Here is a 23,797-nt window from a genome sequence, read left to right on the forward strand (position 1 = left end):
TCAGTTAATTTCAGTTTCAAATATTGGCAAAAATGTTTTTAGCTGTAAGATATCTGAGATGGGTTCATTTCTTTCCTGGTAAAAGTCAAGTCCAGTTAGCAGCTCCACATCCCGAACACGTGCAGAGTGAGCCTGAATTCTTTCTTCAACCCATTCGGAAAGTGTCTTATTTTCCTGCCAAAACAAATGAGAACAATGTTCAAGCACACAAAATGCACTCTGTTGTTTGGTAGTGGTGTTAGACAACAACCAGTGCTTGAACTGGTTTGACAGACTAAAGGCTTCCAGTTGGTAAACCTTCTTTCATGTTTTCCTAGACACCTTTACAGCCTGGCATTTAGGGATCTCATTTAAACATACTCAAATGGATGTCCCCTCTCTCCACCTTCAAAGTGACAGAGAAGCAAAATTAAGCTGAAATAGCAAGAGTAACTTCTAACTACAAAGTACAGTTGTCACGTTTTAAACACACATGTAAGGATAGTTTTAGTTAGAGTATAAACTAGTCCCAGTGCTCAGGCTAGCCAAATAACAGGCACCTGACAACCTGAACAAAGTCCTTACAGCAGCTCAGTCTTGTTTGTTGGACAGCAATAATAATTGCTAGATAAACGAGGAAAACAATAACAATAATAATAACAATAGTAATTGCTAGATAAACGAGGAAAACAATGGAAATGTAAGCACTAATCAATCAAAAATGTTGTTGTTCAATTCTTTTACTACAAAGTTTTTTTTACAAACAGACGGTAATTTGCTTTTCCGTTACCGATATCTGCTTTTGAGACAAATGGTTCACTAAATTTACGTCACTGCAAGATATAATTAATATAAAGTGCAATGATATTTGGGATTTGTTGCTAAAGTTTAGAAATAACAGATGTTAATTTCTAAAGTATAAAGACGAATTCATTCATATTATTTATTTAGCCTATTTAGTCAACTCTCAACTACCAAAACAATTACTGGGCAGTTGTGGATTATCCACACCACAAATGGGGAGACACCCAACTTGTTTCTAAGCAGCACAAGACTGCACCTTTCTGAGTTATGAGTTCAAAGTTATAAATAAACCAAATAAACACAATTATATTGCTTTGAGGGCCAGTTCAAGTCTGTGCAGCTATACTTGTGTGCAGGGAGATTCTGTAATACACAGAGTGAGCTAGGGAGCCTTCTTCATCCCAGAATTTATGGAACACACACTCAGCTGGCTCAACGATACATAATACACTCACCTAATTTATTCTGTTTGCTACAAAACATGAGCTCTACACTGTTATGGTAAGCACAGATTTTATTTAATTCAAGTACAGATTTCAACTGCAGAACCATCCATCTAAATGCTACTGTCTAATTGCTGATAAAGGTGGAACAAAGGATTGAAGGAATCTTTCTAGCTACACTGAAAGAAGTAACACTCTCTGATACCTCTGGAGTAAGTTTATCCTGCAGCCTTCCATAAAGCTATCTCATCACCCTGGTAGCTGTGCTGCTGTTTTCAGCTACTCTCAGGTCACAGCATTTCCAAGTCCTCCTGTCAAACCCTCCTTTCTTCTTCCTTGCTTCCTATCAGCTCATTAGTTTCCCGCTACCTCTCCTGGAGCTTCTTGCTATCCTAGTCATCGCTTTAGCCCTCAGCTCATGAGGAATGAATTAATTAAACACTCAGACTTCTAAAGATTCACCAGATGACTGGATCCGACTGGGAATCAGTTCACAAAGCTCACTGGCACACAGGAGCATGGAAGTATACTTACAGCACAGCTTTCGGAGTTGTCAGGTCGATGAGGAATGATAAAAGACGAAGCATCCAAGGAGCCTGAACAGTTCAGTGGTGTATAGGACTTGTCCTTGCAGCTGGTCAGAACCACGAAGTAATGTGTTGGGACAGGGATTTCTGTATTGCTTACATGCCTACAAAACAAACATTAATTAAGGAATTTATCTAGAAATCAATTATTAAAACCCTTGATGCCATTAAAACCATGATGCCATATAGAACTTAGCATAGATCTTTCACTACTGTATGACCTTTATTTATTTTATAATTGAAATAAATAACCTGATGGGATAGAGAGCCTCACTATCTGTTTCATGAATGGCTAAACATTCATTAATTAGTCCTTTTCCTACAAGCAGTCTCACTGAAATCAACAAAATTGCTTATGTGGTCCACATTCTATTTTGCCGAAGCCAGAGATCTCTACATCTGGAAGAGGCAAGATAGAGCGTTGTATTTGCCCTTTGTTATGTTAAGAATTTCGACCACATGAAACTGAATTGGAGAAGAGTAACAAGAAAAATACCTTCTGGTTCCTTGCCAGCAAAAAATGCCAGAATGATGACTTGTGGCTATGTGCTACAGAAACCTGCTTAGGATACCTGAATGAAAATGTCTTTGCCTCACTTTTCTGGCTATTCCGTGAAGAGGGTCATTTTTGTGTATAAACTTAAGAGGAGGCAAATACTTCTCAAATTTGCTGTACATCTTCCGTATCCAACAAAACACTGTCACTTAAATCATTATACTGCTTCGTAAGACTGACTGTGCCGAATAAAACATGATTATTCCAAACTCTAGACTTCATGTGGTTGACTGGGTATTACAGCATTCTGCCTGGAAGGAAGTTCTAGTCTCTCCTCCCTTCCACCCTCGTACTTTGTGGCAGAGCTGATTTTCCCATTCTCAAACCATTTTTGACAGATGTGGTATTAAGTCTAGCCTTGAATAAAACATCTACAGTGACAGATTAAGCTGTGCGTATTTCCCAGCACTTTTCTGCTACATACATTCTTACTGTCACCACGCATTTCCCCTATATTTGGAACAACTGAAGTTGTTTGTTCTTATTCTGTTTTTCCCTCCTTCTGTCCTCATTCATTAACAGAAATAATTGGTCTTCATCTTTTATATTTCTCTTTCTAAAATATTTTAATGTAAGTCTTGTCTTATTCCTGTTTCTAGACACAGATACATTTTTAAATGTATTTTGTTATGCTACCAAAGCTCACTAAGATGTACTTAGGACCTGTCACATCTTCAAGTGACCTGTTTAAGCCATAGCTACACAAAGGTACCACTCAGGAATGTTACATGTTATGTTCCCAGTTGCATGATTAAGTGAAGGCAAACACAGAAATCTGATCTTTAATAAACCACTTCGGTTTGAGACCACAGGGAGAAACAACTAACAGGTGAGTGAGAACAACATGAAAGTGAGAAAATTATGCTTAAACACATCTTCTGCATATTTAGATGTCCTATATTCTCCCAATATTTCTGTTTCAGAGGCCCAAAAATCTAGGCATAAGCTTGGGAATTCACTGGTCTGTATCTGTGCATGTGATAGACATGTAACTGCAAAGCATTTTTCTCTTTACTAGAACTTCAACAATACCGTATCTGTTTGCAAGAGCATTTGCTGTTTTATGAGTAACAGTGAATGTACTATGAAGGAAAATTATAAAGGAAATACTCCTTTCTCCATGATATTTGTTTCTTGTTCTTTTTGATAAGACGTTTATTTGTGTGGAAATACACTGGGAAATAATATGGAGTTTGACTTCAGGCTTTTTCATGTACTTACTGCTTAATTTCATCAAGAGTATCAAAATGGCCATCGTAATTGTAATCAAATACTGGTCCACTGACAACATTTACTCCATTCCTTTCTCTAGCATATTCCTGAAGAAGCACATTATGGAAATAGTCCCATATGTCTGTCATTAAAAGAAAACATAAGTATATTTAACGTAAATTTGAAATTATTTCTCTACTAAAGAAAAGGAACATATTTCCTTTTCCACTATAGATAAATAATAAAAAGTTCTTAATTCAACTACCTGCAAGGTAAATGTTATTATAGCTCTGCAGGGTCCACTGCACTACTGGAGACAGTGCATTCGATCTGAAGCTAAAGCTACAGTTCTAGAGCTGAGACGTCATTCATTTTTGACCTATCTGCTAGTACCCACAATTGTGCCAGTTACTAGAAACTGAGATAGTGGCTTTGTAAGAGGAATATTTGCCATCTGAGAGTTAATTTGAACTTATGTCAAATATCACTAGGCAATTTAGCTTTCTTCACAGATGTTATTTGAGAAAATCAGTTTGTAGGATATAAGCTAGTGTGACTATTCAAATATTTAGAGATATCATGGTAAAAAAAGCAGATGGGTTTTGGAGGTTGAGGGCATCCCCTACTGATTTACCTCATGCTTATGGTCTAGAGTAACTTCTGGTAAGTTTGAATCTTTTGCAGAGTTTTTCCTGGAAAATCGGATTTTTCTTAATTTCTCTGATTTACTTGGAAGATTAAAGCCACTTAGGTTTTCTGGATCTTTGTTTTTTATATGACATGAGTGAGTGAATTAATGAAAGAGGTCTGAATGCATTAAAAAGGTAGTTACACCGTTGCTTTTCCTTGCGTTTTTTCCTTCCAGAATTCCTCTTTCTATCATTTTTCCAGGAAAATGAGCCTAGGCCCAAGAGTAAGACAGGATGATGTGCAGCTCTGGAAAATGTCTTATCAATGATTACAAACGAATGTGAGTTGGGCTGGATGGAAAGAGTTAATGTAGCTTACTGCACTTGTATAATAGAAACATCTGCCTGAGATAAATATTCCAAGGTTAATATTGTCTGGTTTGAGTTTCTGCTTTATGAAACAGGAACTATATCAGGGCATTGCTTCCAAACTTTATCCTGTCTTCTCTTGAGACCTTGCAAAAGGAAAGAAAAAGTGCCATTTTCATTTGCTTTGAGCATTTTCCCAGGGGCATGTTTTCATAGCTAGCTTTCCATGTTAGGAGAGCACATAGGAGAGGAAGAGAAAGTTCAAAAGTGAACAGATACACCTAAGCAGAGGTCAGACAGGACTGTACACAGAAAAAACCCTTAACTTACATAAGTGCATTTTACAATTTCACACATCTACTTTTAAAAAGTTTTAGGGATATTTGCACAAGATCTGGATACACTGCAGGCATTACATTAATGTTTTTCAGTCCTTATCATAGCTATATCAAATTCAGAATCATAATTACAGAAAATTTATCAAAACTTTGCAACATACCTCTGAAAGCTCTATACATGGGAGCAATATTGCTGGTGAGTAAGGCATCATACTGTTCAATAGCAGGTGAACTGAAGTCTATATAAAATAACAGTGTATGCATTAATGAAATACTATACAAAGACAAATTTGAATCATATATCACTATTAATAGCAAGTAGACGTAATTAAATTACATTTTATGTTAAATCAATTTACATTTAACATTTAAATTTCCTGCTAGCCTACAGAAGAGAAAATGCAACATATGCAGCCACATATTATACAAAGACATTTATGTCTGCAGTATATTATGCTGGATGGAAAGCTTCCTTCATAATTATGGCAAATACTAATGAAGGATAAACAACATTTTTTCACATGTAACATTTTAGATAGGAATTTTACTGTATTTGCTGATACAGCAGGCTATAGAGGAACCATTAGACCATAACATCACACTGTTAATCACCTAATGTTTCCAGGCTATTCAGCTTTCATGAGATGTGTTTTCTTTTGATTTCCTCTCCCTATGGAGTCCCCCAAACAGAAAGTACCTTCTGAAATACATCAAGTTGTGTGTCACCTTTGAGGTATGCTGAAAAAAGCTCTGTGCCAGGACTGTTTCCTAACTGTTTGTAAATTAAATTGATATTTGAGCATGAGTGTATGATACTACTACAAAAGTATCTCTAAATTTGTTTGTACAATCTATTCAATAAAGTAATTTTCAAATTTGAGAACAGGAAATGAATATGCATACAGAGGAAGAGGGACAGTCCAGTCCTTTACTCCAACCCTTTATATCTTTCCAACCAGTTTTCATCACATTCAAGATGTTCAATTTTTTGAAGAAAAATTTAAGTCTTCTAAACTGAAAATATTTAGATACAAGTAGCAGTTGTCCTGCTTTTGGTCAGTCTGCAAACACTGGAAACCTTTTTCTGCCCAACATGCTGACCCGAAGAAGTTTGTTTTGGTGTTTGGGTATATGTTTAAACATAAACCCACATCCAGCTGATTAAGACTTTCTAAGTTCTAGCTATAAAAAGCACCGTGCTCACTGGGAGGATAGAGGAAACTGCGGGTGAAGTTCAGCCCTTCTGGGTAATTGGAACAATTTTGGCTCCGAGCAACAGGGATTCTAACATCAGCCCGCAGACAGTCTGAAACAGTGGGAGGAAGAGCAGATGTGTTTTCCTGTGAAAAGAAGGGAAAAAAAGTATTACACCCACAGCTGTGGCTTTGTATGATTTTAACTTTCTAGAATGGACTTCATTGAATCTTCTCCTATTTTCATAGTGAATCAGGTCAATGCAAGTAATGGACAGTGATGTCTTCTGCCTAGTGTTTTTCCTCTACTTCTGTTTTTAGATGATTCAGGGAAATCCTTATGCAGCATGTAAAACTGTAGTATCAAAACAAGGTTATACCTTATGCAAAAATGGGTGACAAGTTTGGCTCATTCATCACTTATATTTCTGGAAACACAAACTTGATGTCACATCCTCCCAGAAATGAGCTAGTATATAAAGATGACACTATCACCTCATCTTAGCATCTGAGGATGTCCATAATAAGAGTCTGTGCTGCTAAAAGTTAAAGCTACATGAATTCATAGTAACTTCACCACATTTTACTGGCTAGCTTCACTAATTTCAGCTGCTCTGGTGGGACTTTTAAATCTTTTTAAAGCAAATCAGAAAAAAATCTTCCCACAATTAACTGGTTTTCATTAGGGCAATGCACTTTCATACTAAGCTATAAGAGCAGTTGTTCAAATAGGATGAAGTAAAAATAATCTTTGCTGAAACTGACATTTGCATCACTAGACTTTAAGCCTTCTTAGAGCTGGATTTGTCATCCTTCACCCGGATTGTGAAAAATCAGTAGAAAGCGTGTAGTAAAACTTTCTGAAATAGTAACACTCTGGCAGCATATATTTTATTAAAATAATTTCCCTGTATTTGTGCTGATAAAATAAGAAATCATGTAGACATCAGTAACAGTTCTCTTCAGACAGAAAAATAACTGGAAAAGTTATTTCTTCAGGGCAACTTAGAAAAAGAGTCAAATTATAGGGGGGATTAAGCACATGGATGTCCACTAGTTTACTGACCCTGAAAACTCAAACAATTTATTCCAGAGCCACGTACCCTTGAACTCTCAGAGGTTCATTCAGCTATAATTAGAATTTTCTGAAATAACGTAACAGAGAGCAAATAAACAGAACATACAGAAATATGCATTAGTACAACTGTCTTACAGAGTTGTACAAAGGTTTGTTAGTAGGAAAAAGATAATGATATTCACAGGAAAGCTGATAAGCTTCTGGTTTGGGAAATCACACCCTGCTTTTCCTCAAGACAGGCAAGTTGGAGCATTGACTCAACAGCCTGTTCCTTTTATAGAACAGGCTTAATGGAACCAGTTTACTAGCAGTTCTACTCTTCTGTATCTTTTGTGTCCCTAACAGATGGCCACTCCCTCTTTTTTAAACACTATTTTAAGATAGTTGAAACTTAAAAGATATCAAAGACAATTTTTCAGACATAAGGGTCTTAATCACATGATATCCACCAGTCCTTAACCAGGATTTCCGATGAATGAACCACATTTTCACACTGTTAGATTACACATTTAAGAATAGTACAGATATTGGATAACTTACAGGCTTATTCACGGTGTATGCAGTCCACAGTGGCATCCAGATGTCATAGCTGTATCCACTCACATACTGATGATGTGAAAGGATGCAGTAGAGATTTTGCTTTTGAAGAACTCTTGGTCTCCCATATGGCAAATGATTTGAGTTTGCTTTATTTACTAAAATTTAAACAATAATTATTGATTCATTTTTCTATAACATCTTGGATGGTACAACGGTTTAAGAGAGCAGAGAAAAATGTAAATTAAAACATTAATAAATACAAATAAAACCAACAGAAAGCATGGGCATGTGTTTCTTTAAGCTCTTAGCTTCTGAGTGGAATACAAAGAGTAGAAAATAGTTTTCATGTTATGTTTAACATATAGAAGTCAGTGTAATATATCAGATTTGCAAATTCTTGTTTCTTCACAATTTCATACCAATATAAATCTTGTGAACCTATCTTGCCAGTGGAGTGCAATTTACATCTTTTTTGACTAGGATAGGAAGCATTATAATGTTTCCTAAAATTTCCAGAAACACCACGAAAAAACACACAAGAATATCTATGGGATTTTTTGACCAGAGAAAGGCAAAATTATGGTTACAAGGTGGGGAACAACAGTTATGGCAAATAGCCTGGAACTTCTCAGGCTTTCTCCAAAGATCACTAAAACCTTTATGTTTTTTCCCAGGATTTTAATGGGATTCAGATCTTGTTCCTATGCATAATTGTTGCTATAACAGCATCAATTAGCATTTTTAAAGTAATGCAAAGAAAAAGTTATGCTTCCTACTTCACTTTAAATTGTAAATAATTATGCAAAACCTCTCACTGAAACCAAAAATACAAAATCTAAACTAGGCATAAATTTAAAAATATTGCCATTCTTTTCATTTCTTGCTACTTACTGTCTTCTGTAGTGAGATTTAACCTCTCATTTAGTACTGAAACATCCGATATCTGTAAAATATAAGACAATCATTCAGAATAAACCCATAGTTAAGAAAAAAAAAAAAATAAAAAAAAAGAGAACACACTTGACAAAAATGATTAAAAGATCCCAGAAGATCCCAGAAGCCCCTACTTACATTCACACATGTGCACCCCAGATCATCTGTGGGAGTCAGGTAAGAAACTGGACATAAAGAAGGAGATGAGTCTTCATTTGCATGTGAAGGATTGTAAAATGGTGTTTTTAAGAGGTGATTCAAGCTTCCATGTGTTCCGTTGTTTGGTGCCGGTGTAATATGAAGCAAATCTGTTGAAACATTTGGAATTTGTAAATATACTTTAAAGCTATTTTAAGACTAAAATAGCATTTTCAAAAGCTATATTTCCAATTCTATGCACTTCCTACACATTCACTCTAAATACAGAAGAACTGGCTTATTCAGTTATCTCAACTATTATGGTAACTTGCAATTTTCTAGATGGGAAGGTTCGTTTCTATCTGTCACTGCATAAAGAATTGATAATTATGTATTTGAGCACTGTTGATACAGTTTTATACATCGCCATAACATTTATAAAATTAGATAATTTAATGCAGACTACAAATCTGATTGCAAACAGATCACATCATGAAGCATACTAGCCTATTGCAGTTTTGTGTGATGCCTTAATCCATATTTTCTAAGGCACATTCTTCCTAACTGCTCACTGCTGGTACCGCTTTGGTCTATCTCTCAGTAACTCTCTACAAGATTGTTATTCCAAAATTATTCCGCAGGCACCATTTCAACAGCAAGCCCATGTGACAGTAGAGCTTATCTCTGAGTCTTCAGTGGACTCCTTCTGCAATCAGAAACAACCTTCAAAGCAGAAAAATTTCTGGCAGCTTCTGCTCTGTGCAGAAGGCAACAGAGCATGGCTTTAGTGTTTTGTGTGAAAAACCTAGCTTCTGAATGAGTTAACTGAATTTTTAATTACTCTTCTTTTAGGTCTTAAAACACTGGTATTTGAAAACGCCCTTGTTTTATCATCTAAAGTACTGGACTGGTTCTACTCACCACACATAAGGTTATAAACCTCGATGTTTTCAAAAGCATCCACTTCTGTTTGCTCTTTAAAGCTTGGGCCATATGCTAAGAATATAGCCTAGATTGTAATAAAACAAAAGTTGATATCTAAAGGAATCCAAATTAAAAAACAATACAGTTGCATTTTATGGAAACAGGGACATTGGAACAAAATGCAGTCTTTTCAGAGTCACAAAAATTAAAATATTGGATTGTTCTGGTAAAGAAGGCAAATTTTGCCCATTGCGTATAATTTGAAGAAAAATGCAAAACATAAAAATTCATTTTTCAGGATACTTTAAACTATATCATTAATTGGGAGAGGCAGAGTTGCTCTTTAATATTTTGATGCATACTTACAAAAAATATTATTTGCTATGTTTCAAATTCACACCTTTTTATGTGACAGTCAGTAACAATGACATTTCAACAAATGCAGTTATGACACTCACAGATCCTATCTAAAGGCTAATATTGAGCTAGAAATACAAGCAATGGGGGCTTGGGGTTTCTTTTCTCTCTTTTCTTTTCTTTTCTTTTCTTTTCTTTTCTTTTCTTTTCTTTTCTTTTCTTTTCTTTTCTTTTCTTTTCTTTTCTTTTCTTTTCTTTTCTTTTCTTTTCTTTTCTTTTCTTTTCTTTTCTTTTCTTTTCTTTTCTTTTCTTTTCTTTTCTTTCTCTTCCTGTCTTTCTTTCTTTCTTTCTTTCTCAAAAGTGTTTGGGTCACTTCAGAACCTATAGCCATGGCCAAGGAGCAGGAAACTGGGGAAACCCATTCCAAGCTCAGCAGAGTCCTACGTCAGTGCCACTGATGGTACAATGTAGTGCTGGGCAGCCCTTGCCAGGGACTGGGACTGTTGTAGAACACTGATACTCCTTACAGTCTCACCCTCATTTCTATTATACTACTTCATAAGCCTCCTGAGCTGCCTGCCGTAAGATACAGGACACATGACTAAACAGGACAATGATTTGTTCTGAAATAATATTCTTATGTTCCTATAGTAGAAAAGGATTTTTTAAATTTGCTTTTAAAAGACAACATTAAGACATTTTGCTCCTTTCTAAAGCCAAAAAATTTTGTTAGTCATTGTGACATCAGCATAAGGTGATCTATGATTAAGGTTTCCACGTTAACCAGAATTTACTTTTTCTTTCCATACAAATATTCAACACCATTCTGATCGGTATATTGACATATGGTTTTAATATAAAGATCTGGAAGAATCTGATTCTTAGGTACAAACCATGGGACTAGTAGTGGCATGGCCGACCTTACATAAAAGTTTACTTCACAGAAAGTTTGTGAAAAACTAAAAGCTCAAGACCTCAAAATATTTTCACTATAACTGGAAATAAAAATGAGACAAAACTGCAATACAAGCTATACTAACATACAGGTTATACAAATTACTTTTTTGCTCTGATGATATGATTAAGTCCTGTAAGATAAGCAGAGACAATGAGATTGAGTTTATTTGGTCACACAGGCTTTCAGATCATCAACTGAACTCCCAGAGCCTAGGGAGATTTTTCAGTCATCGCTTCAGCAAAGGAACGCAAGAATGAAAGAATTCAGTGTCCCATAGATAAACATAAAATCCTTGTTTTACTGTAGTCTATCTGGCTCTATGGAGTTAAGGTGAGCCCATACAAGTTCTGCTACAGGATCCCAAGGAAGCAGACCTTGTAAAGATCAATGAAAGGCAATACAAATATATGGACCCCGTATATGTTCACTGTTTACATGTCTGGGTAACGTGGAAGAAAAAGCACACTGCAAAAACCTAATAAATTCTACATTCTGGTGGTTCACCTGGCACATAATGGTTTTCTATATAAGGTGCAAGACTTGAACAGAGATCATCTTACCTCCATACTTTTAAATTCATTGTTATAGCCATGGTTACCCCTATCACAATTTGTGTAAGTTCCATCCCTAAGGAAAAACCATCACATAGTGTAAATAAAAATGCCACAAATAGAACCAGTTGACAACAGTCATCCTGAATCACTGGACCCTGGATCATGTCTTAAGAACTGACTCCGACATAATATTGTAGTACTTTTTGCTCATCCAGTGTTCACTTCTATGAAGATCTCTTTCTCCTGTAACAGAGATTGCTATAGACAAAAATAAAGTATCCTAGGTCTTTACTGAGTGTATAGTGGATTCAAAATTAATTGAAAAAAATAGGTATTTTTGAACTGAGGCATTCACCTAGATACTAGTTTCAGAACAAGTCCAATTTACTTAGGAAGAATTCATCAGTTATATTCTGTGGTATCTGCATTTTAATAAAGAACTTATAATGGGAGAACACTGTTGTTAGCCTCTGTGGAACAATATAAATAAGACTGCAAGGGATTTTGTCTTACATTTTCACCATGGATTCTAAAGGATAAAGAAGAGATGTGGATGCGTTGGGGGTTTACAGAATTAATAACTTGTCAGAATAGTCTGAGTTATAATGACTAACACTTGTTTTAATTTACCCGTTGCTGAGAAACATGGAAAGATAAAGAGACAGTCATCCCATACTGATTCAATGCACAGCTGTCAAGCACATGTATCCTGTTTTCAGAGGTGCAATAACGTTTGAGCACAGTTTAAAAGAGGATGAATATGAGACTTTTCAGTGCACATTTCTTTTTATATGTCCAGGACAATTATTTGGTTGCATCAAAACAAGCAATGAAGTTATATATGGCTCAGGCATTTCCTACTGTTTCAAGGGTCTTGAAATTCCATGTTGGCTCATGCTTCTACTGCAACACTGTAGCTCAGTAGACACAGTATTTCTACTAACACCACAGCTTTTGTATGGAGTTTTCAAAGCCTCAGGATTAAGGCTTGTTTGAACTGCTCTTGACTTGCTCAGAGCTATATTTTTGTTGTTTAGCTCTTACAGCAATTTTCTGTAATGACAAGGTGGTTATGTCTAATTTGTTATCTTATCAGCATATCTCTGCATGGCAAAGATGTAGTTTTTATATAAACAGCAGCAACCACCAGTTATTCTGTGTAGAATGGAGACCCCAAGGCCAGAAACAACTCACCGATGGACAATTAAAGAAACGCAGATCTGGAACTGAGCAAAGCCAGACTTAGAGGTAAGAAAGAGAAAAAAAGAACAAATATCTGACACATGTAGAATGCACCATATCTAGTGAACTGAGATGTCATGTTAACTTGCAGGCCAGTGAAGAATGAGCTAGCTGTAGTGTTAGCATACATATAGGAAGGACTCCATTCGAATCACAGAGTGAGGAAGAAGAAACATAGACATCATATTCCTCCTGATGAAGGACACATGATGCTGATTACTGGCCATACCCACACATGCACCAGAATGAAGCCATCGACCTTAGGAGGCAGAAGGGTGGTGGAGAGGTGACCGTAACACCAGGAAAGGGGCTGGATACTAAGAAGGCTCTGTATAACAATTTTAACTGCATTATTTTAGAAACTTTTTCTATGTAGTAGTATTCACTTCTTTATTTTCATTTTTCTTCCTTTTTTTTTCTGTAAAAATTTGATCTGGAGTAATGATGATTCTTTTATTAGACTGTTAAGATTCGAATCATACTAATAATACATTCTAGGCTTTATATATAAGCCATTTTCCCTTTTTACACACAGTGAGACTTTAAATGTAGCAAACAGAAATGGAACAAGTCTAAAGCAAAACAGGAAATTAGGCAGCTGTGAGGGAAATTAAAAGGATGAGAATGGGGTGAAAAACATAATATAACACTCACAAAGATAACAGACACAAAAATTACATTACCTCACAGCCAGCCACTGTTGATCCACCAAAAGATGAACTTTATCAATACGAATGTTGTTAGCATAGTGGAATCGTTTTGGCAAGTCAGGCGTCAGATAAGGCTTGAAGTGCTGAGGAGATCTTTTGCACTGTGCAAGAGGAAACAGCCCAGTCATGAGTTTTGCTCAGTGTCAAAAATAAACCCATCATTCAAAATTATCACAAACATCTTAGTGAAAGGAATGTAAGCACAAATCACGTTATTCACAGATAGCTTCTCAGATAACCTGCAGATGTAATTTTTGGCCCAAGAAGCAATGAAAGGAAAAGCAGCTTTTTTTGGAATTGTTTGAAAATACACTATTATAATGTGTATAGCAAGTTCACAAATACTGTGGTAAAAGTACTCCTAAGGATCAAAGACATTTAGCAGTCATGTTTAGTCTATATGTCCATACTAATGTAACTGGCATCTAGTATGTAAGATTATAGTATACAAGAGAAGGTTCCCTGGCAGTTTATTTCTGCCATCTTCTATTATTTCACCATTCAATAAATAACTAAGAAAACCAAGTAGAAATAACGTGGCACAGTCTAGGCTTCCAGTTGCAAGACTGAACATATACTCTCATGCCATGTAAATGTTCAATGCTCAGCTGTTAGATAAAGCCTTTAGCTTTTACATCCACATTTAATGTGTTAATATAACTGTTGTGTTAGCAGGCATGCCATGAGCGAGTTTAGCATTGAGAGCCTAATGACAACCACATGACATGTGGCAGAGTTTTAACTACCTATGGCCATCAGGAGCCATTCCAGCTGGCTGCAAGCATGGCAATGTTTCAGAAGTGTTGCTCCTGATCAGGAATCCAGCATTGGGACAACATATAACTTCTAAACTGCTGAGGGAAGAGCTGCTCAGAAGCTGGGTAAGCCAGAGAAGTGTATCTCTTTTACCACACAGGTTGTACAAACTATAGCATGCTTGGAGTCTGCTCTGACATCTTCACCTCCAAGTACTAGAGTCATATACTCTGCACAGGATGACATGACCATGTGAAATGAGAGTGCCTGGATATTCATGAAAGAAGCATAGTGGAATCCATGAACGTGAAAAAGAAGGATTCAATGGGTTTTCGAGCCAAGGAGAGGAGGTCATTCTACAAAGGGTAGTCTGATTGAAGGGGAAAATACAGGAAATCAACATATAATGTGACTCTATGTATATTAAATAGCAATTAATATACAACACACAACTCTCTTCTTTGCCCAAACCCCTAGTTCTAAGAACTTGTAAGGGACAAAATACAGAAGCTCTAAGTATTCATTAATAGAAAAGAGGAAGTGTCCTGACACCACGCTATTACTGTAAGGTCTGTAACTATTAGCAGCTGCAGCTGGGGTTGAGAACTTGCGAATTGTGCTATTCCTCTCATACTAATGTTCTTTGATATGACAGGCTCCACATCATACGATGGAGTAGGGGATGTAGCACTGAAAAAACTCCTTCTGCTACTCTTAACCACACCTACTTTGGATGCTGGGGAATCAAGGACATGTTCTTAGGTATTCAGAATCAAGAAAAATCAGGAATGTTCACTGCCCTTTAGACTTCAGTGGCAGGCAAAAGCGACGTGTCATATTGCGCAACTAAGTTGTTCAACAGGTTAAAGGAAGACCTCTAGTGGTGATTTATGAGAAATATACCTAGCTGAGACAGCCCAGCATATTGCTAAACTGAGAGCATTTATTCTAAAAGTATCAGAATACCTGTCTATTGCTTGGCCTAGGACTCATCACAGAATACAAAACAAACTGGCAGTGAAGGAAAGAATGGAAAATTATGACAATACATAAAAAGCAAGCAGTTTAAATGTTTAACTCACTGTAAATTATAAATGCATAGGAATACAAGTAGACAACTCTCCTACAAGCATTTTAGCTTGTCCACTACATTAATCCGACATGTATTAAAGCATATCTCAAACTAGGAAAAAAAAAAAAAAAAAGCTTGGTCTTCCTAGCTTTGCATTCTGTTCTGCACTCCTTTGTTTGCACCCGCTTTAGAACTCAATTGTCAGGAGTGTACCCACAAGGATTAATGGTCTACGTGGGAGACACAGACAAGCTTGGACCTGCCCTGAAGTGCTACATCCACCCAGTATGGCAGACACCCCAGCAGAACTATCAGGATGGGGCCCAGAGGTAGTGCAGCATACCTAATAGCACTGCAAGCGCTTAAGTAATACATCATAAAAAATCCTAAAAGAGTCATACTGCCTCATGTCAAAGACCCATCTTGCCTAGTACTCTGTTTCCAATCAGATCTTCAAAATGTTCAGAATCAGATACTTAGAGCAAGTGTGGAAAAACAAGTCAAGTATTGAATGAACCTTCTTTCTTGTACCTGCTCAGTCTACTCTAGGCCTCAGGGATTTCTTAAGTTAGAGCTTGCTTGCGGATCACGTTTAATAGCCCTTACAGAGCTATCCTCCATTAGTTTGTCTAAAATGCTCCCTTTCCATTTATATTTCCAGCCTCTGCAGCACACAGTGTCAATATGCTCTACAATACCATTATCTGTTGCATGGAAACATGTGCTGTATTACATTATATAGTGAAGGTATACCCTATTTTCTCCTCATGAAGTCAGCCACTTCTCATTCAAAGTGAAGTTCAGAAAATTCTTTTGCTCTGAACAGAGATCACTCATGGCAAACCTTTATGTATCATCTTTCAACAACTTGCAGGACTGCCTCCCATGGTACACCAGAGTCAGCACACTATTTAAACTGGCACTGTAGTCTCAGTCTTTCATGAGCTGTGCTTTTTGATCAGACTCTTATATAAGAGGAACTATGAGGAAAAACTATGAAAATATTTACTCACTGTGAGGTTTTTAACAATTCCTTCTGAGTCAACTGTTAAAAAAAGAAAATATGAATTAACATACATTCAAACAGTTGAAGGTCCAAAGCCTCATGAGAAAAATTTCAACATGTTTTTTGTCTATAAAATTGAATTCCTTCAATAGCCTGGGAAGATTATGGTAACCATAACCTTCCATGGGTAGGAATTTTATGTTTCCAAAGCTACTTTGGGTACATCAAGACAGACTGTAGAAAACTGCTGTAGGGATGACTGCCTACACCTAAAGCTGACATCTCATCAGAACCAAATTTTCTTCTCCCACCTAACCTCTGTTTGAGGTATAACCTTTTTTACATTGAAGCGGACCTGGAGCACATGTCTTGTATTCCACTTCCAGCAGCAGTCACAGAGAAAAATCCAGTCTGTCTTGGTACTTTCACTTTCTTTAAAGAGTGACATTAACCTTTTGACATTAGCTTTCTAAAAATAAATCTGAGCACTTTACAGAAGGAAAATTCCTTCAGAAAAAGTAAGACCATTAGAGGAAATGAGACAACAACTATATTGAGATTAAGACATGTACAAGACATCATTCTCCTCTCCTCTGCTTATTACTCTGCTCCTATCTGACTTAGACTGTATTCTACTTGAACCAAGGAAAGTCTGCTTTATGTTGTGCCTACAAATATAAATCTGTAAATCTACAAATATAAATCTGCTCCATATTGTGCCTACAAGTATAAGTACAAATAAAAAAGATAAATAAAAAATACAATGGTATCCCAGCTCTTGAGATCTGCAGAATTATGACTTTTGGAATACTTTTATTAATTCTATAAACTCACTAAACAGAGCACTTGCATGGTTTTACCTCTCTCGATTTGTTTCCTCAATATGGAAAGCTTTAGGTTTTTTATTTTCTTGTTTGTTGGTTTTCTCTCTGGTACCACAGTATCTATTCCAAGTCAGAGTCAGCTTGCATGGTTTCAATTTTGTGTTCTTTTGTGATACTAGCTAAAGGGCTCAACTGAGGCTTAAATCCCACTGTAATAAGATTCAGATTCCATAACTTTGTAGACACAGTTAGAAATAAATAGTCACTGCTTCAAAAAAGCTGACTCTGCCAATGTTGCACAAGAACTCAGTGAAGAGCAATGCGCTTACGAAACACCTGAAGTTCCACTTCAAAACAATAAAACTATCTTTACTTGATCTTTCCACATGCCAAGAAAATGCAAATCAGAGTCTGCAACAAGCTTTTCTAACCTTCAATTTCATCTAAAGGCATCGCTCTTGCAAAAAACAAAACCAAAACACAACAAACTTCCATGGATGTTTAAGCCAGGTTAAGTGAAACAGAAGGCCGGTTACTCTGCTGATTACTACTGATTATCCATTTTTCCTATTTATTTATTTATTTCCTGCTATATTGGCTGTGAAATCCCAGGATTAGTCCACACTTACAGGTAAAATAGTCATCTGGAACATTCCTTGCTCGAATGCGAGCTGCAGGCCCAGCATACATATAGAAATCAATCTGTTTGAAGTAATTAGTCATATATTCTAATTGTTTGCAGTAGGTCATGTCCATCCCTAAAGAACAATATAGAAAAAGTTATTTTTTATATACAATGTATAGCAAAGAATCTAAAGTGAACTTTAAAATAGATTGAAACTATTCAGTACACATATTACTTGGAGGAAGAAAATAATGACTCAGTAAAATTTACATTGAAAAAGAACTATATACATTACCATGATCAGCTAAAACAATGAGGTTTACACATTTGTGCAGGTTTCTTTGTTTAAGTCCTTCCATTAGCATCCCCAGTGCTTGATCTGCAAGCTGTAAGGCTTTGATTACCTGTGAGATAAACCAGCTTCATTAGAATTTTTCTTTCTGATTTCAAGTTCTCACTTAAATGTAATCATTGAAGTCTGAAAAGTTAACTTTTCTGCCAGTTTTCAGGTTCTTAATATTGCAGCTTCTTTTCTTTTTCCATCACTACTAGAGTACAGACGTGCAGAATTCTGCTTCTGTACTGCAGAATATGTGACTTTAAAAAAGACTCACTTTTTTCTACTACCTCAGAAAAATTGAACCTTAAAATATGTTTATTGAAAGAAAAAAAATAACACATTCAGATCAAATTTGTTTCTTACTCTAAAATGTATCTAAAATATCAGATTTATAACATTAAATACAATTTTTGTTGTAGTATGAACATGTCATTGTATCTACAATAAGCAGCATTTCAAAAATATTTACACATATGTATTATCTATAGGACCAGCGTAGCACCCAAGAAGGCACCGTGTCCTCTCATCTGTACAGTCACTTTAAGCTTCCTACAGAAAGCCATCGACCACCACTGAAGTAATATGGCAGAAATACAGCACAAGCCACCCTGCAGCCATTCCCAGAGGTTGGTTCTTCCCCACTTGGTGCTGCTAACTTACAGTCTTCCTGTAAGTCCTACAGTATGGACAACATCTGACTGTGACGGCTCCACATCTGAGCACTTGCACCCTTCTTGTTCCCCTAACTCTGCCGCACTCTCTTGAATGTCTTGTGTGCACAGGCAACATACACAAATACAATTACACATGCACAATTACACATATAGTAATGGGGTCTCAAGCCCTTTATGTACAAAGAGAAATGGAGTTTCTAGTTAGGCAGCCTAAAACTATCCTACATAGAGTTTTTCTGTCCCTGTCCACTACAGCATGGCCTTTTGCTGAAGACCATTTTCAAATATATTAAACAAGACCATTCTAGGATAAGTGTTAAGTCCTAAGCTCCTTAAAGACTGAACTTTTTGCGTGCATGCAAAATTTTGGGTTACAAATTAACAACCATTATATTACAGTGTTAAGAATAAATAAAAGACAGTTCTGAGAATTTTCCAGGCCATATTTTTCCAAATATCACTTGGCAATAAAATTAAAGTTTCGTCTAAATACAACCATTAAAATTACTTCTAACAGCATGAGCTGAAATGATTTTCTGCCAGACTTCTTGGTTTACAGCTCTTTCAATTCACACACAGTGTTGGAATCATAACAGTGGGCTCAACCACATGCCAGAGTTCTTAATAAAAAATCATAAAACAGTCACAATAATTGTTGAGCTACTGTCCTTTCCAAGTTTGTAAGTTGGTCAAGTTCCTAGTACAGCACCATTTCTAGTGTGATTTAGTCTAAGAAAAACACAAAAACTACTTACACCACCACTAACTGGTCCAAATGAATGTCCAGAAGAATCTGGTTCTTCAATGTATAAAGTGTAGAAATCAGGTCTTGAGTTAGAAATAAATAAGAATGGAATATTACGAAAATTTGGAAAAAGCATTTCAAAATAACATTTTCATTTAAAAAAAACACACAAAAAACCTCACAAATAAACAAACAAACAAAAAAAACCAAATAAACCTTAAAACAGAAATAGAAATAACTTATTTAAACCTTAATAAAAGTACATACATCAAATGAAATAACTCAGCTTCCTCTGAGGTTTTTAATTAACCAACATGGACTCATTGAAGTTACAATTTCAGAAACAGTATCCAACACCTTTAGTTGGTACCCAGAAATCCATCTGAAAAACTTCAAGATATCAGACAGCAGAGCGAGCTGTTCCTTTTTGAGATATAAGTGGAACTACCATCTAAAGGTTCTCTTCCTGATTAAGCAGTGAGGCTCTAGAGAGCATCTCCTAACTGCAAATATATTAGAAACTTGTTAACAAATTATCATATCAAAAGGTTTTGCTTGCTTATATGTCACAAAGTTGAGCACCACAGTCAGTACTGACACCTACTTTTCATTTTGTATTACTGCCTGCAGTTACTTTCAGTATTTAACTTTTCTTGTGCAATAACTTTCACATAAAATTGTTCCTCCATACAGTTAGACTAGAAACTGAATGTTCCATGTTTCCTCTAGGTCATGCACCATGGAAAAAGACACAGCAATAGAAGAAAACTTATACAACAGTACATCCCATTTATATATGTGTGTACTTTTAAATCTTCTGTATCTATTATCTTACCCTGAAAATTATCTATACTTCCAGAATAGGCTTAAGTTAAACAAATTATCATTTGAGATGGGGAGAAGGATTCCAGGTTTCACAAACACCAATAGAAATTTCAACTGCTAAGCATTAAAACCTTTCTAAGCTATATTCTCACAAACCAGCTAGATATTACTGTTACCTCTCAGATTTTGTATTATCAAGCCATTTCAATACTTTTGAAATCCTCTCTTCATAGGGCATTGAGCTGAAAAAAAACATAAGATGTTAACAAGGCTTTTCTGATAAGCCCTTCTAATTCTAAGATACAGAGAAAGTGTCTAACCTCTAATCATATAGTAAAGTCACAGATTTAGATATCAAGAATAATTTGTCTTAACAAGGTCCTAGTTATCAGTTTTATTATTCTCATTTTTGATTGAATGTAACTCACTTTTAACAGTAAATTAGACAGATCCTGATTTTTCAAACAGAAACACAAGATGTTGGTGGACTACTCATATATTTATAATTAAATACATGCAAAGCAGAGATTTCACATTCAGAACATAAACCTGAAGTACAAGTCAGAATAACTTTTATTCTTTCCATCGTAAATAAACCTCAAACTTTCATATTTTAAAAGCAAGTAATGTCCCCAGCAAAATCTTTGTGAGGTCATGCTTTCTCTCCTATGAAGGAATTCACCCATTAACAGCTTTGCTTTCCCCGACATTATGCACAAGCTTTATGTTAGCTACCTACAGTACTCAGGTATCTTCTGAGTACCAATCCTACACATCACTGCAAAACCTTTGTTATCTATAGAGACTTGCAGTTATATACTTGCTTTAGATTATCTTTGTAAATATGAAGAATCATGGGAGACTTACTGAAATTACAGAAATTTAGAAATAATTTACTGTTATCAATGGCTTCCATAAGAAAGAAAAAAGAAAAAAAGAAAAAAAGAAAAAAACACAATTAAGATAATTGCTACATTTTCACCTGTATAACGTGTGAATTAACTAGACAAAACATACAGAACTGTGATTCAGCAGCACCGTGCACATTATCATACAAGCAAGACAAGAAGGAATTAATCTAGAGCACCTCTTCCTTCAGTAGCTTCCCTATCCAGAATCCTTTCTTCACTTACTTTCTGCCTTCTATAGCCTCTTCCCAAGGCTTCCAAGTTTGTGTTCATTATGTTAGGTTATAAGTTATCTGAAAGGTTATTATACAAGTACTTTTAAAGGGCTATATAGTGTGTGGAGATTTTATGGGTGGAAATATGGTAATCTTTGGTATAGTGTAGCAGTGACTACTAACCAGTTACAGGACGCTTTCCTGGTGGGAGGGCAGTGGTTTGCAGTTGGCCGAAACTTTCAAAACTGTCTAGAAGAGGAGAATATACAGTACCCTTTGACTTTCTCATTGTGAATACCCTAAATGGTTTTGAAAATTTCAACTATTACTGGTAGCTGCATGGCAAAACCAGGAGAATGTGACATGGCGCTTATCTCTCAGACTGTTGTTTAAAAATCTTGTAGTTTAAAAACCATTTCCTTCAAATTTCATACGGCAATTTGGATTTCTGGAGTAATTTACAGGAATTTACTACGAGCCCCAGAAAAACTTACCCGTTGTATAATTCATACAAGGTGGGGTATGTTCCATTAATTGGAACATCAGAGCCTGGCCAAAACAAGGTGCCTGCTTTCAAATTTTGGTACATTGCTGTCAGCCAGACCTATGGGTAAAGATACAAACAAATGATTTCATGGCATTTACACCACTGGAGCACCTCAGATCACCCAAATAAAGATACATAATTGGATTAGAAATATGGGCTGCAAGCATGCATTTCTCTTTATTCTTTCACACATCACACAGTTGCCAGAATGTTGTCATTTCTTGGGTATTCACATAGAAAAATATCATACAGGTATTTCCGTAGTTGGTAACAGGTAGTGACCTTTTTTCCTGTGTTAAACACCAGTGGAATGGATCATGAAGATGCAAGAATGGTTCAAAGCTGCATCAAGGATGTTCGGGTTTGACATTAGGAGGCTTTTCTTTACCGAGAGGGTGGTTGAACACTGGAAGCCTGTCAGTGTTCAGAAGACATTTGGACAATATCCCTAATAGTAGGTCCCTTCCAACTATTCTATTCTATTCTGTAAATAAATATATAAATAAATATATAAATATATATTAAGTAGACATGCTAATTCTACGTGGGGTTTTTTATATTTTTGTACTGTTATTACAGCTTGTATTTCTAGTAACTTAATAATATTAATCATAACCATAGGTACACCATGGGATGTTTTATGAAATGTGCCATGACTTATACATAAGTGTTCATTTTGCTGGAAATTAAGCTCTTTGCCATTCTCTTTCTTGTTTTTACATACCTGGACTTTGTAAGTGTATTTGTAAATGGATACAATTTGGAAGTAGATTTTTAGATTTCATTTTGTAGCTAGTTGTCGAAAAACAAACAAATCTGACCATAAAACCATATCAAAATTTTACTGTGGCTTCCAGTGGCAAGAGATCTATTCCAATCCCAGGCAAATTATTTAAGTCTTTTTTACTAACTGTCACATTAAGTGAAATTTTTAATTCTCAGAATTAACATTTTAGGAGGTCTTCTACTTTTATAGTAAGTGAACTGTTTTGTAGGCAGTCTATAACACAAAGCCTACAGGATATTTAGCTTGTACTGCAAATATATGACACAGATTTGCATTTTATTATCTTGTTTTGTCTTATAATTTAGCCCATGAACCACTCTAGACATAAAAGAATACCACGATGAGAAATAAACCTACTGGCTGTCCCTTCCACCATGAAGGATTGGACATTTCTGTCCCCGACAGTGAGAAATGCTTGTTCAAGTTTACATCATACATGGAGTTATCAATAATACCATGAGATTCTGGATACAATCCCTGCAAGATGAAAAGAAACAAAAAAGACACTGAATCTTGAAATCAAATGGAGACTAAACTATGATGCAATGCACGCTGTTGTTGTGTTGCAATTATTTTTAGGGCTGTTTTATCACAGGAACAGAACACAGTCTCCTAACCCACACAGATCATCAGATTCCTGGTGATGAATTCAGTGTGCCTGTCATGTTCCCTTGAGTTTCCCTGTTTCCTCCCCAGCTTAATTAAAACCTGATATGCTATAGATCAAGTACTATATATGTCATGCAGCTGTATCTCAGCTGCCAAATCCATCCTAACACTCGCCCTCCTCAAAGGGCTGTGTCCTCATCCCTATTCAGCCATATCCAACTAGACTGACAAATATCAGGAGTAACTGATTCACAGGCCGGAATCAGATAGCATACACATAAAGCCACATAGATCATGCCCACAGGTCTTATCTCAGCATC

The 23,797-nt window shown here is 36.0% G+C and overlaps 1 protein-coding gene across 1 annotated transcript in view; it reads right to left on the reverse strand.

The window, feature by feature from the left end:
• Positions 1-23,797, reverse strand: part of ENPP3 (ectonucleotide pyrophosphatase/phosphodiesterase 3) — a gene marked incomplete at both ends in the record, with an annotated part of 38,028 nt that continues 14,231 nt past the window's right edge. The window contains 18 exons of the mRNA XM_082048950.1: positions 1-174; positions 1,761-1,917; positions 3,591-3,723; positions 5,079-5,156; positions 6,122-6,257; positions 7,729-7,883; positions 8,620-8,671; positions 8,800-8,969; positions 9,721-9,808; positions 11,599-11,665; positions 13,518-13,645; positions 16,386-16,417; positions 17,832-17,960; positions 18,123-18,231; positions 19,597-19,669; positions 20,588-20,653; positions 22,029-22,138; positions 23,226-23,374. Coding sequence (XP_081905076.1) covers positions 1-174; positions 1,761-1,917; positions 3,591-3,723; positions 5,079-5,156; positions 6,122-6,257; positions 7,729-7,883; positions 8,620-8,671; positions 8,800-8,969; positions 9,721-9,808; positions 11,599-11,665; positions 13,518-13,645; positions 16,386-16,417; positions 17,832-17,960; positions 18,123-18,231; positions 19,597-19,669; positions 20,588-20,653; positions 22,029-22,138; positions 23,226-23,374 — 2,006 coding nt within the window. The remainder of the gene's footprint in view (positions 175-1,760; positions 1,918-3,590; positions 3,724-5,078; positions 5,157-6,121; positions 6,258-7,728; positions 7,884-8,619; positions 8,672-8,799; positions 8,970-9,720; positions 9,809-11,598; positions 11,666-13,517; positions 13,646-16,385; positions 16,418-17,831; positions 17,961-18,122; positions 18,232-19,596; positions 19,670-20,587; positions 20,654-22,028; positions 22,139-23,225; positions 23,375-23,797) is intronic.

Source organism: Streptopelia decaocto (genome assembly GCF_964273445.1).
Source record: "Streptopelia decaocto genome assembly, chromosome: 3".
Taxonomy (NCBI): Eukaryota; Metazoa; Chordata; class Aves; order Columbiformes; family Columbidae; genus Streptopelia; species Streptopelia decaocto.